Source organism: Ursus maritimus, unplaced genomic scaffold (assembly GCF_017311325.1).
Source record: "Ursus maritimus isolate PB19 unplaced genomic scaffold, ASM1731132v1 scaffold_24, whole genome shotgun sequence".
NCBI classification, from domain to species: Eukaryota; Metazoa; Chordata; class Mammalia; order Carnivora; family Ursidae; genus Ursus; species Ursus maritimus.
This window is the reverse complement of record NW_024424897.1, coordinates 25,269,997-25,286,337: the sequence shown is the minus strand read 5'-3', so window position 1 is coordinate 25,286,337 and position 16,341 is coordinate 25,269,997. Positions and strand designations below refer to the sequence as shown.

The 16,341-nt window shown below is 51.2% G+C and overlaps 1 protein-coding gene across 6 annotated transcripts; it reads right to left on the bottom strand.

The window, feature by feature from the left end:
* Positions 1–3,736: 3,736 nt before the first annotated feature.
* Positions 3,737–15,078, bottom strand: RSAD1 (radical S-adenosyl methionine domain containing 1). Of its 6 annotated transcripts, XM_040640823.1 has the most exons (11): positions 14,844–15,060; positions 14,307–14,440; positions 13,986–14,190; positions 11,520–11,657; positions 11,292–11,414; positions 11,069–11,132; positions 10,483–10,630; positions 10,258–10,312; positions 9,817–9,920; positions 9,447–9,635; positions 3,737–4,538 (listed from the first exon to the last, which is right to left on the bottom strand). In XM_040640823.1, the coding sequence occupies exons 1-10, from the start codon at positions 14,976–14,978 to the stop codon at positions 9,518–9,520; spliced, it is 1,224 nt and encodes a 407-aa protein (XP_040496757.1). In that variant the 5' UTR covers positions 14,979–15,060; the 3' UTR covers positions 3,737–4,538; positions 9,447–9,517. The 6 variants fall into 6 exon arrangements, with proteins under 6 accessions (XP_040496757.1, XP_040496754.1, XP_040496759.1 ...); XM_040640820.1 differs by having other exon boundaries at positions 11,292–11,657; positions 14,844–15,061; XM_040640821.1 differs by lacking the exon at positions 3,737–4,538 and adding an exon at positions 5,631–5,767 and having other exon boundaries at positions 11,292–11,657; positions 14,844–15,061.
* Between the last annotated feature and the right edge of the window lie 1,263 nt (positions 15,079–16,341).

The window sequence follows — 16,341 nt, the reverse complement described above, 5'->3', positions numbered from 1 at the left end:
GTGCTGCCAAGAGCCTCAGAAAGGCATTTGGCCTCTCCCTAGGGTCTTGATCACAATAAAAAAGGTCATCAAAGAAAGTGAGGCCTGTGTAAGTTCGTCAGGTTCAAGGGCAGTAGAAGCCCCAGGCTGAGTCAGGAACAATAGGAATGGAGCTAAGGATGCCCAAGGTCTAGGGAAGAATGAGGGGCAATGGGCACGAGAGACCTACTACTCGGGAGGTGGGAGCAAAGGCAAGGCACACTCTGAGAGTGCGCTCCGGGTGTCAGGGGCTTGGGAGGCAGGTGCGTATCCCTGCCTGCATCGCTCAGCCACCTGAAGAATGGGGCCAGTCCTGTCTCACCTGCTGGGGGAGAGCAAGGAACACTGGGATAAAAAGTCACCGAGGGAGGGGCCCTTCCTTCCACTATGGGTGATGCTACCTGGAGGCTGTCACCCTGACCTGTGGCACACACCCTCCCAGCCACTTGGGAGGTGGGAAGTTCTACAGTCAGGTGGGAGGAAAATGTTTCCAAGGCTACCTACTGGCAAGTTTCAGCATCCCAGAGAAATAACAGGTGCCTTTTGGGCACCAGGAATTCCTGTTCGGGACCTGTCTTCCTTAGGGCTGGCATGCCCAGGGCACTGTAAATCACAATGAAAACACTAACAGTAGTAACTACTGCATTTGTCAAATGTGCATTTTTGCCAGGAATTATACTAGGGCTCTTCCTGTCTATCCATCTATCCATACGTCCATTGGTCCGTCCACCCATCCATCATTGCCAACCTTGGAAAAGGCACAGCCCCTGCCTTCAGAGGCGAGGAAATGGACACTCACAGAGTGAGTGGCTTAATTAAAGTCATCCAGCTAGTAAGTGACCCTGGCCTCCTCCCAGGGGCATTGCTACGACGGCCACTCAGGCCACACCCCAGGAGCCTGACTACCATTTTACCATCCCTGCCCCAAAGAAGGGAGAAGGGGCTGCTGCTCAGGCTAGATGTGAAATGAGAGCTGTCGATCCAAGAGGAAGAGGCGAGACCTGCGGGCTACAGCAGTCACAGGGGCCGAGGGCTGCTGCCGCCTCCAACCCAACTTCCCGCTCAGACACCCCGTGCAGGAAGCAATCTCGGACATTGGCTGGCCCTGTGGTCCTGAAGCATGGCTGCGCATCAGGTCTGGGGAGTCTGGGGGCGCCTGGGTGGCTCAGTGGGTTAAGTGTCTGCCTTCAGCTCAAGTTACGATCTCAGGGTCCGGGGATCCAGTCCTGCATCAGGCTCTCTGCTCAGCGGGGAGCCTGCTTCTCCCTCTCCCTCTGCCCCTCCTATTTATTCTCCTATTCTCTCTTTCTCAAATAGGCAAAATCTTAAAAAAAAAAAAAAAAAAAAAAAAAAGAATGTGGTGAAACCCAAGTTTAAAATAAATAAGTAAATAAAATAAAATAAAGTAAAATAAAAATAGAGATTCCTGGATACAGAGATTTGGATTCCGGAACGCTGAGAGGGGCCCGGGAATGTGAATTTTATGGCGCATCTGGTGGTTCTGACCCAGAGCCAGCTTTGAGAAGCTGGGGCAGGTCCAGCCCCTTCACTACACCCCGTCACGAAATGCTAGATCTCAGAAGAGGGAACCGTCCTGCCTCCGGTCCTCGGGCGGGCAGCCGCGAAGTGGAGATTCGGACCCAGGCAGGCCTAGCCACCAACATTAGACGGCGTCTCCTAGGAAGAGCAGCCAACTTGAGAGCGGACCCCCTCTCTGGAGCCTGGAACTGACAGAGAAGTCGCAAGGAAAAAAGATGGACTCGATATGTCAATATTGGACAGTTGTAGAACACTTATTTCCAAATAAGTAAAAATCCATGAAAGATAAAAAGGACAGTATACTGGAAGCAATTCTTACAGCAAATAAAACAAAAAGTCTATTAATACAGTTATAATATGTATTCTAGTCTATCTAGACAGTTCACTCAACTCGATCAGGAAACCAAGGTTTTCATTGACCAAATAGGCGAAGAGCTTAAATATGCATACGACACAATAATTAGTAAATAAATATTTAATAGAAAATGTTTAATCTGGTTGGTAAACTTTAATATGTAAACTAGAACAAGGTACCCTTTACACAATATTTTTAAACGATATTTTTATATATATGTATATACACATATATATGACCATACGCACATATATAAATTTGTAGAAAAGGACCAGGAAGGATACACATATGGTGGTAGAGCTGTCTGACTGCCTCTTAATATCTATTCTGCCCCCCAACCCCCCAGTTTTCTAAATCAACGGAGCCCTTCTATTATGGGGGATGGTGGGGAAGTAGCGACATGCTTAGTTTAAAAATCACACTTCCTATGGGGGCGCCTGGGTGGCACAGCGGTTAAGCGTCTGCCTTCAGCTCAGGGCGTGATCCCGGCGTGATCCCGGCGTTATGGGATCGAGCTCCACATCAGGATCCTCCGCTATGAGCCTGCTTCTTCCTCTCCCACTCCCCCTGCTTGTGTTCCCTCTCTCGCTGGCTGTCTCTACCTCTGTCAAATAAATAAATAAAATCTTTAAAAAAAAAATCACACTTCCCAGCCTCCTTTGTGGGTAAGAGTGGCCAGTTAGAAGCAAGCTGAGGTCATAGGGCAGGGGGACTTTGGAGGAAGCTCTTTAGAGGGGGCTGAGTCAGCTGGAGGAAACACCATTCCCCCACCAGCCTCCACTCTTCCTATTGCCTGGAATGCAGACATGATGGCTGGAACCCCAGGGACCGTATTACACCATGTGGAGCCTTTACAGATAGAAGTTAGGAACTGACAAGAGAGAGCCTAAAGTTAGAAGCTTGGGTTTTTCATGGCCAAGGATCACAGGCCCACCAGACCAGCCCTGAAATGCTCTGTCCAGACCTCTGCTATATGGAAGAAAAAAATATATATTCATTTGCTGAAGCTTCTGTTACTTTGGTTTTCTGTCATATGCACTTGAACCTAAACTTAGCTAGACACGTCAAACCTCTGCGGAGTATAAAGGGGGATTTTCACACTTTACTTTCTATACTATGGTATGGCTTGAACTATTATTCCTTTTTACAATAAGAATGTATTCATGTGTTATTTGTATCCACATCGGTTCTGGAGCCCCAGAGAATGCAAATTGAGTGCCAGCCCCCCCCCCCCACTTCCTATCTGGGTGACCCTGGGCAGTCAATTAACTCTCTGAGCCTGTTCCCTCATCTATAAAATGGGCATGATAATAATAGAACTTATCTCATTGGGTTGGCGTGGAGCTTAAATGAGCTAATGCAGATAAAATTCTTGGCATGGCGCCTGGCTCACAGCTCTGACTGTACTATATAATGCCAGCACATAGGCACTGTTGGCGGCAGAACCAATGAGAAAAACCCAGGACATGTTGTTGAGTAAAAAAACAGCTTGCAAAATTGGCACATGAATATGATCCCTTTGGTGAGAAATTATTTTTATTTCTACATCTATATGTATACGTATGCACCAAGAGACGTTGTCCAAATGTTAGTAGTGGTAACTTCTGGGTAGTAGAATTTTTGCTTGCTTCTCTACGGTTGAAAAAGAGCATTATTATTTTTCTGAGCAGGAAAATCAAAAAAGAAAAATCTTCTGGAAAACGCTAACAGTTTGCACCAAGAATCATTCGAGCATTCCCGCCCTTTGACCCAAACTCTCTCATTCTTGGGAATTGACCTGAGGAAACAATCGAAACGAAGGAAGAAGCTAAATCCATAAACGCATGAACTGCAGCATGATTTATTGTAGAGGAAAATGGGTAACCACTTAAGTGACTTCCATCAGGGTAATAATCATTAAATTATTCACCCGCTGGAACATTGCGCAACAAAATGGGACAGAGGCCAACTATGTAACAACATGGAACAATGCTTCTGACCCAACGAGAGGCCAGAGGGGCAGATGCAAAATGAGATCCGTGCTGGAGCCCAACTGGGCAAAAATCTTGCACGCATTGGGCTGAGGACTGCAACGGAACACAGGCCAATAAAAACCACTGAATTTGCTGGGGCCACTGATCGGTGGGGATTTTTTTTTTCTTTTTCATTTAGAATTCTAATGTTTCCATAATGTTGTTTGTGTAATAATTTTTTTTTTAAAATCCGCTTAGGAAAAAGAAAAGGAAGCAGGGAGAGGAAGATAGGAGGGAGGAGTTCTGCATAAGAGAAATCCAGAGGGGATCTAGAATACAGGGCGACGCTTCCGGCTCGGCCTTCTACCTGGGTGGTCCCGGAGGCGGTGCCCACTTGGCTGCCTGACTTGAGAGGGATCAGATGGACGGAAGGGTTGCCCAAGTTAGGAAGGCAGTTAGCTGATCATAAAGCTGGGGTTGAGGGCTCTTCGGATTGGGATCATCTGGAAAAGTCGATCAGGCTTGCTATTGACGAAATTACAGGGAAATGAGCACCAGTGAGCTGGCCAGAGGGGGATCCAGGCAGGCTTCCGGGCGGGTAGTTTGGCACTGTGTATCCAAAGGACGTGCGTATCCTGAGTCAGCGGTCCCACTTCTTAGGATTCATCCTAAACCTAGGGAAATGGGTCAAGCCAGCGCATAAAAATATTTACCGAAGACGTTCGTCACGGAGCTTATAAAAATAACATTTAAACCCGTTTCACCAAAAAAGGAACTGGAAAACCAAATTCTGGCCTAACCGTGCAGTGGTAAGCTGCGGAGCTGTAATAACAGGGTATAGACACAAATCTGACGAGAGATGCTCGCCACATACGAGGTATGAGGCTTCACAGCCAGACCTAGATGATTCCATTTTTGTAAGACTGTGTGTGTAAACATGCTCATTTGCATATGAGAATTTCAACAGCTACATACCAGAATCCAGACGGTAATTCATCTTTGAATGGTGGGATTATAGATTGTATCAGCCCGTGTGGTCTGAGTTACGCTGCAGTGACAACCCGAAAACCTATCAATTTCCAACGACAAATGATAATTCCTCATTCCTGCTTATTATGTCTGTTGTGGTCGGCCCCACCTCTGCCCCCAGCTTCACTCTGGGACCCAGACTGACAGTCCCTACCTGAACATGGCAGGCCTCTGTGGCAGAGGGAGGAGACAGCGGCCCACCCGTGGGCTCTTACAGACGGTGCCAGGCCCCTGTCTTGGCCCCCCTCTGCCCCCGCCCCCCGGGTCCAACTGGGCAGGCACAGCCTCTCCCGAGGGTCCTCAGGGAGGGGCACTCAAGGAGGCTAGGAGGCATTTTGAACAATGAATGCAATCTACCAGGCCAGTTACTGCCCCCTTGTCCCAGTCTGTTTGGGTTGCTGTAACAAAAATACCGTAGGCCGGGTGGCTTAAACGATAACTATTTATTGCTCAGTTCTGGAGGTGGGGAAGTCCCAGATCAGGATGCCAGCAGATCTGGGGTCTGGTGAGGGGCCACTTCCCCGTCTGCAGACATCCATCTTCTCTCCATGTCCTCATGTGGTGGAAGGAGCCGGGGAGTCCTCTGCGGCCTCTTTTAGAAAGGCACTGAGGCTCCACCGTCGTGACCTAGTCACGGCCCCAAGGTCCCACCTCCTAATACCATCACACTGGGGATTCGGTTTCCAGGTATGAATTCTTGGGGGCGGGGAGCCACAAACAAACTCTACAGCAATCCTATTATTTCAATAATAGGATTTTCTTTGCAGCATGAAGTCCTGTCCCAGGAAGTCGATGGCCTCACTGCTGGAGCCTCTTTGGGAGGGAAAACAGAGACACCAAGTCCTGGCACTGGGCAGACATAGCAGCTGCAAGCCTGAGGCAGAGAGGCCAGAAAGCAGTCAGTAATCCGCCTAATTTAAGAGACAGGTTAACCGTCCTGTTACAGAACAACGATATGACAGAAAGTTCTGGATGTCCAGAAGTGTTACGCCAGGTCTGCTACTAACTCCTCATACGACTTGAGTCAAGAATCTCTCCGAATGTCCCCATATGTAAAATGGAAATTAACATAGCTGCCCCAGGGTGTGTGGGGGGATTGCTGGGTGGCTCAGTCGGTTAAGCAGCTGCCTTTAGCTCAGGTCATAATCTCAGGGTCCTGGGATCGAGCCCCACATCAGGCTCCTTGCTCAGCGGGGAGCCTGCTTCTCCCCTGCCTGCTGCTCCCCATGCTTGCGCTTGCTCTCTCCCTCTCTCTGTGTCAAATAATTAAAAAAAAAAAAATCTTAAATAAATAAATAAAATAAAATAAAATAGCTGCCCCAGGGGCACCGGGCTGGCTCAGTTGGTAAAGCATGTGGCTCTCAATCTCAGGGTCTTGAGGTTGAGCCTCATGTTGGGGGTAGAGCCTGCTTAAAATAAAATAAGTTAAAAAATAAAAAAATAAAAATAAAAAATTTAAAAATTTTAAGTAATAAAATAAATAAAAACAAAACAAAGCAAAATAAAATAAAATAAAATAGCCGTCCTGCCTATTTCACACTGCTCGGTGGGGGATGGGACAACTCAGTAAGGCTTAACACTGTAATAGTCTTGCACGTGGAAGGTTTGGTCCTTCGTGTTGTAACCATACACTCAGACGTATTCATTTTTCCGGCTCCTCTCATCACTTCGTCCCCAAAGTGGCTTCTTATCCCCTTTTATTTGTGTTCCTGTGCTTTCAGCAGGGCGGGTGAAAAGATGACAACCGAAGCCTCGATAGGGAGGAGGAGAACCCCTCTGATGGATGAGCCACGGAAGGCCCAGGACGCAGAGGGAAGGGCCCCACTCCACTGTGTCATGTCGGCAAGCAGCCATGTCCCCCTTGTTCCTCCTGACCTCAGCCTCTCAGGATGGAAGGCAGGAGACGTCAGGGCTTCCCAAACCGGCCTGCTCATTAGAGCTGCTTAGGAAGCATTTAAAAGCTAGCTGCCTGGGCTGCACGTCCCGGAGATTCTGATTCAGCTGCTGAGGGTGGGATGAGGTCGAGTCCCAGAAGGTGACCCGTGCCGCCCCCACCAGACTCTGGCTCCTGTCCCAGCCCTCTGCGCCGGCCTCGTGAGGCGCCCCAGCAGGGAGGGCCCAGACATCTCGGGTGGCACGAGCCCTGGCAGCTGGGAGAAACCCGAGTGCGCCTTGGTTATTGGCTGGGGGACCCCGCCCCCCCCCCCCCCCCAGTAGCACAGCTCACCCTGCCAGCTGCCCCAGGGCCCAAGGAGGGAGTAAAAAAACATAGATGCCCTTTCCAGTTCCCGGCCCTTCAGAACCAAATACACTGCAGGCTTCCATAGCCTGCCTGCCCATCTTTACCGATAACCCTGGACTTTATCTCTCGACGCATCTGTCAACATGGCAGTGAGTTCCTCGAGGGCTGGGATGGGTCTTATTCCTCTCCGCACACCATTAGTGCTTGCTGAATATTTCATGAATAAAGGAGAGGTAGTAACACTAACCATGTTACCACAGGTTCAAAGGAGGACTGATACTCACACCCACTAGGGACCCAGGGAACGCACGTGCTCCCACCTCTGGGGGTGGTGGTGGAGGGAACCCCATCCTTAGTCACCCAGCCAGAGGCTGAGCTTAGCAGGCCCAGAGGAGCACATGCACTAAATAACTTCTGACATCACAGGACCCTTCGATATGCTAAGGGAAGAAAGTGACAGAGCCTCTTCACAGGAAAACGCCCCTTTCGTTCTCTCTCTCCCCCTCATCCCTGTCTGTCTTTCTCACGTACACACACACCCTGCATACAATTTCTAGGTTGAGTTTCAGCCTTTTAAAACAAAGCAAAACAAAACAAAACAAAAACAAAAAAAGGAAAGCTCTTTTCTTATGGATGAATGCCAGTTACAAACGTAGACAGGATGTTAGAGTCAGGAATGAACGCTGTGCACTTCCCCACGTGGTCACTGGTTTCGGTAAGGATCGGCAGTGAATGCTAACGTCGTCGCAGCCATGAGTGTCAGGGAACAGGGCATTTGTGTGGTCTCAAGGTATCACCTACTGATGATCTAGTCCTTTCCCAGGAAACAATGTACTTGGATGATGGGCAGACTGGGCATCCGCCCCCTTAGGCAAGTGGTCAAAATCAGTATTACTGAGAGTGGGCTGACCTGGCACTATGTACCTTGAGCCACACAATATCTATACGTCCTCTTGCCAAAAGTATTTCACCTAAACCCAATCATTAGCAAACAGATACACCCAGAATGTGGGACATTCTGTAAGACACGTGGCCTTGATGCTAAAAAATCCAGTGTCATAAAAATAAACAAAAAGGAAGGAGGCTTTTTAAAAAAAAAAAGACCAAACAGACATAACAGCCAAAAGCAAAGCATAAGACGTCATGGGAGCCTGTGTCCCTGCCCTCCCTCCGCCCCCCCGGCCGAGCCAAGGAGGTTTATGGTGTTTTGGAGACATTTGGGGAAATCTGAAAAGGACCGCACACTGTTGCATGAACATACACTTTCTCAGGTTGGCCGCGGTGCCATTGCTACATAGGAGAATGTTCTTTTTCTTAGGAGATACAAGCTAAAATGTTTGATGTCTACACCATTCTTTCAAATGGTGCAGCAAAGAAAAAGAAAGAAAGAGCGAGCTAGCTAGCTATTCAAAGGTAAAGTAAATGTGGCCAAAAATCTAGCAATCAGTAACTCTACAGGCTGAGCACAAAGTCTGGAAACATGGCTATTTTCTTTTTTTACAGGTCGAAGATGTCCTTGGTGACATTATGAATGCTTGCTCTTTCCACACTGTACAAACACCCTGCAGCGAAGCCTATGTGCTTTACATTGAACAACGCTTTTAACTTTTCTGTAGGCTTAAAATCTTTCAAAATGGAATGTCCAGTGGGGGAAGGAATCTCAGCCCTAGACTAAGCCTCGGGCCCCCAAATCAGGATTCTACCCTCCAGGGAAGGAGGCCGGACAAAGGAGAAGACCAAGGTCAAGGCAGGCTCACTGGGTTTGTTAGGCTGTTTAAATAAAACCAGGCAAACGTTTCTGTAGGGAAAAGGCCAGGGGAAAATTACCGGGCTCTGGGTGTTCCTGAATTCTCCTCCCCTCCCCTTTCCCTGCGTAGCTCCCCCCATCTTCACTCTCTCGAGGGAAGGGCTGCAGAGGGGAGGGGAGCGGGGGAAGCAGGAGGGTCTGTGAGGCTCTGGCACCCCAGACATAACCTGCTTGCCCAAAGAGAGAGGGTAAGGCCTGCTCTGCTCTTTCAGGCCGCTATACTGGATGTAGGCACGGATCCACCAGCACAGGTCAGGCCCTCTATGTCCCTGCCCTATGTCGTAGGGGCTAGAAGCCTGAGAGCTAGAGTTCTCAGAATCTCTTGCCGGCCAGGATTTGCTTTAGAGCCCACTAATGAGAGGCACTTCCAGAAACCATTACTCCATCTCTGGCAGAACTGACCTGATGCCAGTTCCCAAACCAGAAATATCCTCCCATGCACCTCGCTATAGCCATGCCCCTAGGGATGCCAAGGCCGGGCAACGACCAGCACTGAGACAGCACCTGCCAGTGGAGAGTGTCAGTCCTGCCCCCAAAGACCACCTGGCCTGGTCCTGGGACACACGAACGTCTGGTCATCCTCCTTGCACAGGGGAGGGGGTTCTCTGTTGCCAGGCCTCTTGGAGTCGAGGCAGGAGGGTCAGCAACAGAGAGTCTAGCACAGCCAGACCCTCCCAGGAACACCGAAGACCCCTGGAAAAGCAAGAGGCCTGGGTGTGACCGCCTCATCTTACCAACTTCAATCCTCACCCGCCAGCAGTACGAGGCTCCCAGCACCCTCTGGCCTCTCCTCATCGCTCCTTCTCACTCCTAGGCCTGATGGTCTGTAGTCAGGGCTCCCTGGGCCCCCTGGCACCCGCCCCCCACGACACACCTGTGATCCAGCAGCAGCAGGCCCTGTGCTAGCAGTGCCTTCACCTCCTGGCTTGCTCCAAACACGTCCCATAGGCTCAGCTGGGGCTCAAACTGCTGCCAGTGCTGGGAAACCAGAAGGGTGAGGGGTGCAGAGACCACGGCGGCTAGCTGACCAGGGTACTCTGGTCACATGTCTGGGGGTGTGGTGAAGGGCAAGGGAGGGTCTGGTCTGCACAGGGATCGCCACAGCTGACTCATGCACATCTAGTCCAGGGGTCTCACCACCGCCCCACCCTGCCCACTGTTTCTGCCCATCAGGCCTTGGCTGGGCCAAGGCCAACCTCCAGCTGCTCGTCCCAGAGGACTAGATGTTCATCTGTGTGCGTGCACAGAAGGGAGAGCGATTCTGCAAGACTCAGGAGAAGGAAGCGGTGTGCCACGGCCCCCCCAGCCCCCTTACCTGGTGAGTGATCCCCACGTCTGTACGTAGCCCCATGGCCAAAACTTCCTCTAGCCTGAGAGAAAAATCATCAGGGTGTCTTGGAGAGGAGACCTGGACCTCCCCCCTTCTTAACACACATATAAGGACATACAGGATGGGGAGGGAGGGGGCAGGGCACGGCAGGAAGCAAAGGTGCACACATGGGGACAGCTCAGGGGATGCAGGCCCCCCTCAGATGCTCACAGCTCCAGCTGGCCCAGGGGGACACGCCTCCGGGTGCCGTGTCCAAACAGCATCACCTCTTTCATCCAGTTGTCCGGCTCCAGGGTCTGGATCCGCGCCTCCCGGGTGTGGCCCCCGGCCCCCTGGGGCACAAATCGCCCATGGGCCCCTGGCAACATCAAGGCCCACCCCCACTTTAGTAGCAGCGAATGCTCCGTGCTCACCAGATGCTGGATCAGTGGTTCTCAAAATGTGGTCCCTGGACAAACAGCAACTAATACGCTAGAAATGTAAATCCTTGGGCCCTACGCCAACTAAGCCCGTCCAATGAGAAATTCTGGACGTGGGGCCCAGCGATCTGCGTTTTAAGAAGCCCTCCAGGTGAGGTGATGCTGATGCCCGCTAACCACTGAGAACCGCGGTGCCAGGCGCTTCACCCAGCATCTCAAAATCCATCCTCCACAGCTCTACAAAGTAGGTGTTCTTTCTTGCTGCACTTCATGCAGAAGGAAACAGAGGCTTGGAGAGGTTAATAAGGGGCCCAAGACCACACAGCCGTGACATTCTGCTCCTAAGTCATCCCTTCTTCGGTTCACAGGGGACTCACCGGGCCCAACGCCAAGGTACTGACCGCACTGCCAGTAAGTCCAATTGTGGGTACTGAGCGCCCCCTGCGGGGAGGGAGGGAACAGTCCGGTCAGCGTGACGAAGGCGGGCCCCTTTCTGCTCAGGTAAGGGGCACCTGGTTAGAAGGTCCTAGCTCAGAGCAGCCGGCAGAAACCCCCGCTCCTGCCTGCTCCCCAGCTTCAGCCATCGGCCCCAGGACTTACATTCCTGGCGAAGTTGGAGACCTCATACTGGCGGAAGCCGACCTCCCGGAGCATGGCCCGTCCCTCCTGGTACATCTCAGCAGCGAGCTCCGGGTCAGGGGCAGGAAGGGCGCCCCGCTGCACCTGGGTGAAGAGTGCGGTGCCCCGCTCCAGGGTCAGCTGGTAGAGGGAGAGGTGGTCGTCACAGCAGCCCAGCAGTGTCCGCAGCTGCCCGAGCCACGGCCCCACCTGCTGTGCGGGCAGCCCCAGCATCAGGTCCACAGACACGCGGCCAGGGAAGAGGCGCCGCGCCTCTGCCAGTGTCTGGAGAGCATCGCGGGCCGAGTGCGTCCGCCCCAGCAGCTGGAGCTCAGTGTCATCCAGGGACTGAGGAGAGAGGGTCAGGTATAAGCATGGAGGCCAGCTCAGAGGCAGACGGGAACATGCGACCGACCTTACTGAGGACAGACACACAGGACACAGCAGGGAGCCGGTAGGCCACGGTCTAGCCACGACCAAGGGTTACAACTCACTGTGTGCAAAGCATGTTTAAACAACGTGTAATGTATCCTTACAATCCTCCAACTTTAGCTCTATTTTATAGATAAGAAAACTAAGGTTTAGAAATCTTAAATAGGGACGCCTGGGTGACTCAGTTGGTTAAGTATCTGCCTTGATCCCAGGATCCTGGGATCCCCCCCACCCCGATCATGCCTGTTCTCTCAGATAAGTAAAGTCTTTTATAAAAAAAAAAAAAAGCCAAGTAACTTGCCCAAGGTCATGCAAAGGCAAAGTCAGACTTGGAATTTAGGACTGACTCCGGAGCCGAGAGTGCTTTTCAATTTTGCTTTTTGAAACATACTTTAAACCTCTAGAAAAATTGAAAGAAGAGTACAATAAACCCCTTCATTTAGATTCACCAAATAACATTTTGCCATATTCGCTTTGTCTCTAAATATACACGTATGTGATTACAATGTTGAATCATCTGACAGTAAGTTATAGGCCAGCACTGACCAAAAGAATTTTCTGGGTTGACAGAGATGTTCTCTATCTGCACTGTCCAATACAGTAGACACTCACCACATGTGGCTATTTAGTTTTAAGTTAGTTAAATGTCAATAATCATATTCCAAGCGTTTACTGACACGCGGTCAGTGGCCACCGTACGGTTAGTGCAGACACAGAACATTTTCGTAGACCACGCTAGCCACTGACCACATGCTAGTGAGCACTGGCAGTGCGGTTGCTTTAATGCAATTAACTTAAACACTGTACCCCTGTACCCCTAAATACGAAAGAGCGCATTTCCTAAGAACAAGGACAATCTCTTACATAACCACAATCCAATTATAGAGTTCAGGAAATGTAACACTGACACGACACCATTATCTAATACAGAGTCATAGTCAAAGTTGTCCCAATAATGTCCACTGTAGTAACTTCCCCTTCCCACCCGAATCCAGGATCCAACTGGGTCACACATTGCAGTCAGCTCTCATTGTCCCTTTCATCTCTTTGAATCTAGATACTCAGCCTTTGTCTTTCACGACATGACATTTTTGAAGAATACAGGCCAGTTTTTAAAATGGCTCTTAATAAGTTCTAGAGACTTACTGCGCAATGCTGGGCTTATAGTTAATGATACCATTCTGTACACTAAAAAATGTGTTAAGAGGGTAGACTGATCTCAGGTTATCTGTTCTTACCGCAAAAAAAGTCTTTTTTCAAAAGTTTGTTTGTTTATTTATTATTTATTTATTTAAGTAATCTCTACTGTGGGGTAGACCCTGAGACTAAGAGTCACACACTCCACTGACTGAGCCAGCTAGGCGCCCCCCAAACGTCTTTGAATTTAGATTTACCTGATGGTTCCTCACAATTAGATTTAAGATATGCATTTGGGGCCAGAATATCTCAAAAACGATGTGTCCTTTTCAGTATAGCCCATCAGGACAAAGCTCTGACCCCAAACTCTATGGTGAGTGGTAGATGTATTAGAAGGGTAGACGATACCGCATATGAAAATACCAGGTGTCAATCTCAAAAGAATGTTTCTCCCCTACCTAAAAACCTTCAACAAATCCCTTATCACCACTAGGCAAAACCCCAAGCTCCCTAGTATGATGCTCAAGGCTTTTGGGCCCTACCTTGCAGCCTTGCCTCCAGCTTTCCAGTGACAGAATGACTCATAGCTCCCCAGAACGTGCAAGACTCTTCCATATCCTGTGTCTTTTCCTCCCACACCCTCTCTCCTTGGAAGTCCTCCTCCTCATTCAAAGATCACCTCCTCCAGAAAGGTGTCCAGGATTTCATCAGACTGAGATGCCTGTACTCTGAAAGCCTTTTGTTGAGACACCCTTTATTGGCAGCCTTTACCATGCTGCAATGATCGGATGACCTGTCTGCCTCCTCCTGTGTCTCCAATCATGTAACAAAAATGATTGTCTACTCTGTGCCATGCACTATGGTGGGTACTTGGAATACTGTGATTAAAAAAAGAAATTGGCATGCATGATCCCTGCCTCATGGAGCCTTGGTCTAGCACCGCAGCAATTAAGTAGTTACAAGTGTCACCATACACTTGTCAGTGCCTACTGGGCCCTGGCACCCGGAGGAGCTAAATAAATGTTTGCCCAATTAATGAATGTGACCAAAGGAGAGCCAGCACTGAAGGTCTGGGTGCCCTGGGATGTGGTCAGTGAGATGGGTTACCTGGAGGCCGATGGACAATCTGTTGACCCCTGCTGCCCCAAAAGCTGCCAGCCTGGAGCCTGGGGCTGAAGTGGGGTTGGCCTCCAATGTGACCTCGGAGTCTGCAGGCAGGTGACTTATCTGGTCCACCGCCTCCAGGACAGCGGCCACGGTGTTGGGACTGGCCAGACTGGGGGTGCCCCCACCAAAGAATACAGATTCCACCCTGGGAAAGAGGATGGAGAAGATGAGACCTGGGGGAGCCCTCCAGGATGCCTGCACTGGTCCTATCTACTCTCTCCAAACAACTTCCAAGACCCCGCCTACAGCCTCAGTACCGACCTCTGCACCCCGCTGAGTCGCAGCAGCGTCTGAGCCTCAGTCACCAGACAGCTCCGCATGGCTGCCTCCTCCACGCCGCGGGGTATGTATTTGTTGAAATTGCAGTAACTGCAACGCTTCTCACAGTACGGCCACTGGGGGGCAGGGGTGGATAAGCGGGGCGAGGGGCGATCCAGCGGCCCTGGCCCCTTGCAGGATTTCGTCGCACACATCCCCATCCCCAAGTGATCAACAGCGGCTACACCATCCAAGCCACAAAACTCCCCAAAGCAGGTGGGACCGGGAATATTAAGCCCACTTCATTAGGAGAAAACTGAAGCTCAGAGGGAAATTACTCGGTCAAGGTCACTGAACTGGTGAGCACCAGAGACTTCAGATCTCCGACCCAGGGCATTTCTTTGCCATGGCACCGCGTCCCGTCCCAGACTCGTCTGCGGGCCCAGATAGACGGAGGTGGCTTCCTTGCGCTATCAGCCGCCACGTGGGCTCCGGCCCCCCGCCCCTGCGCCCCGCGAGCTCCGCCCGCGCCCCACTCACGTGCACGTAAAGCGCCGCGCGCGAGCCCGGAGGCGCACGACTGGGGGATCCTCTCGGGGCCTCCGCGTGGCGGCGTCTCTGGGCCATTTTGACCGCGGCAGCCCAGCCGCGGGCCCGGGCCGCAGGGAGCGCCATGGCGCCCGCTGCGGCGGGGAGTGGCCGGGGCGCCGGGAGATCCGGCACACACGCCCCGGGGCGCCCGGTAGTGCGCGGAGCCGGGCCAGCTGGGCCGCCCCGGCGGAAGGAAGAGGGGCTGCGTGACCGCGCGCCGCGTCCCCGGCCCGGCCGGCCGGGCCCGGGGCCTCGTTGCTGCGGCGCCACCTGCTGGGCGCGGACGCGCTCTCCGCAGCGCCTGTCCGTCCTTTCCAGGTGGGGGCTGGGGGCTGTGGGCTGAGCCGCCGTCCTTTCTTCACCCTGTACAAGGGCGAGTTCCCCGACCCATCCAGGAATTCTTAGTCCGTTCAATCAGTTCCTTCACATTTTATGTGCCTGGCTCAGGGCTGGGCACTGCGGACACCTAAATGCATAAAACCAGGTCGCAGTCCAGGAGCTTTAAGACAGAAAGGCAAACCAACAGGAGACAGCGGGCGACCTGCTGGATACCAGGGCAGTGTGCTCTGTGCTGTGTGACCGGTCTATTACAAGGGCCGTGGAGTCAGTGGCGGAAGGAGAGGGCACCTTGGACTGGATGTTGAAGGTGCAGAAATTCCCAGGGGCAGCCGGCTTGGCCGGGAGAGTATGCTGTTATCTCCTGGGTCGGGCCAATCTGGGCACCCGGGGGGAAGAGTCAAAGATGGTGTACGTAGGAGAGACGGGGTGCAGGTAAAAGGCTGGGGAAGCGGGCACCTGAAGAACTGTTTGATAAAGTGGAAAGATCATGGGCTTTGGAACCAGACATCTGGGTTCTAATTCCAGCTGTGTGGTCTTGGGTAAGAATCTGAACCTCTCTGAGTTTCCAGTTTCACCATTTGTGACATGGGGCTAGTACCTCCTTGGTAGGGTTGTTGGAAAAATTTCAAGAGAAAATGCATATGAAAGCACCTAGCATAGTGCCAGGCACTGGGAGCATCTTAAGCTTCTGTTGACCTTCTGAGAAGTAAAGAGGAGGCTGCTGTTGGAGGGGGCAGACATACTGGGAGGTAAGTACTGAAAGCAGCAGGAAAGTTTTGGCCTCTGTGAACCGGAAACTGATGTGCCTTATGGAACCCAGCTGTTTTTATTTCTTGGGTCAAGCTCCAGCATGCTCGATCTGGCCCAGCCCGTCAAGGAAGCCCCAGGTTCATCTATTAAAAAAAAAAAAATTGGGTTGGTTTTGGGGTAGGGGAATAACAGGATGTGGGATGATAGCTAAAGGGTATGGAGTTTTTTTTTAAGGTAATGAAGATGTTTAAAATGGACTTCGAGAAACAAATGTAACATTGTGTGTCAACTATACTCCAATGAAAAAAATTGACTTAAGGGATGACTGCACATATCTATGAATATACTAAAAACCATT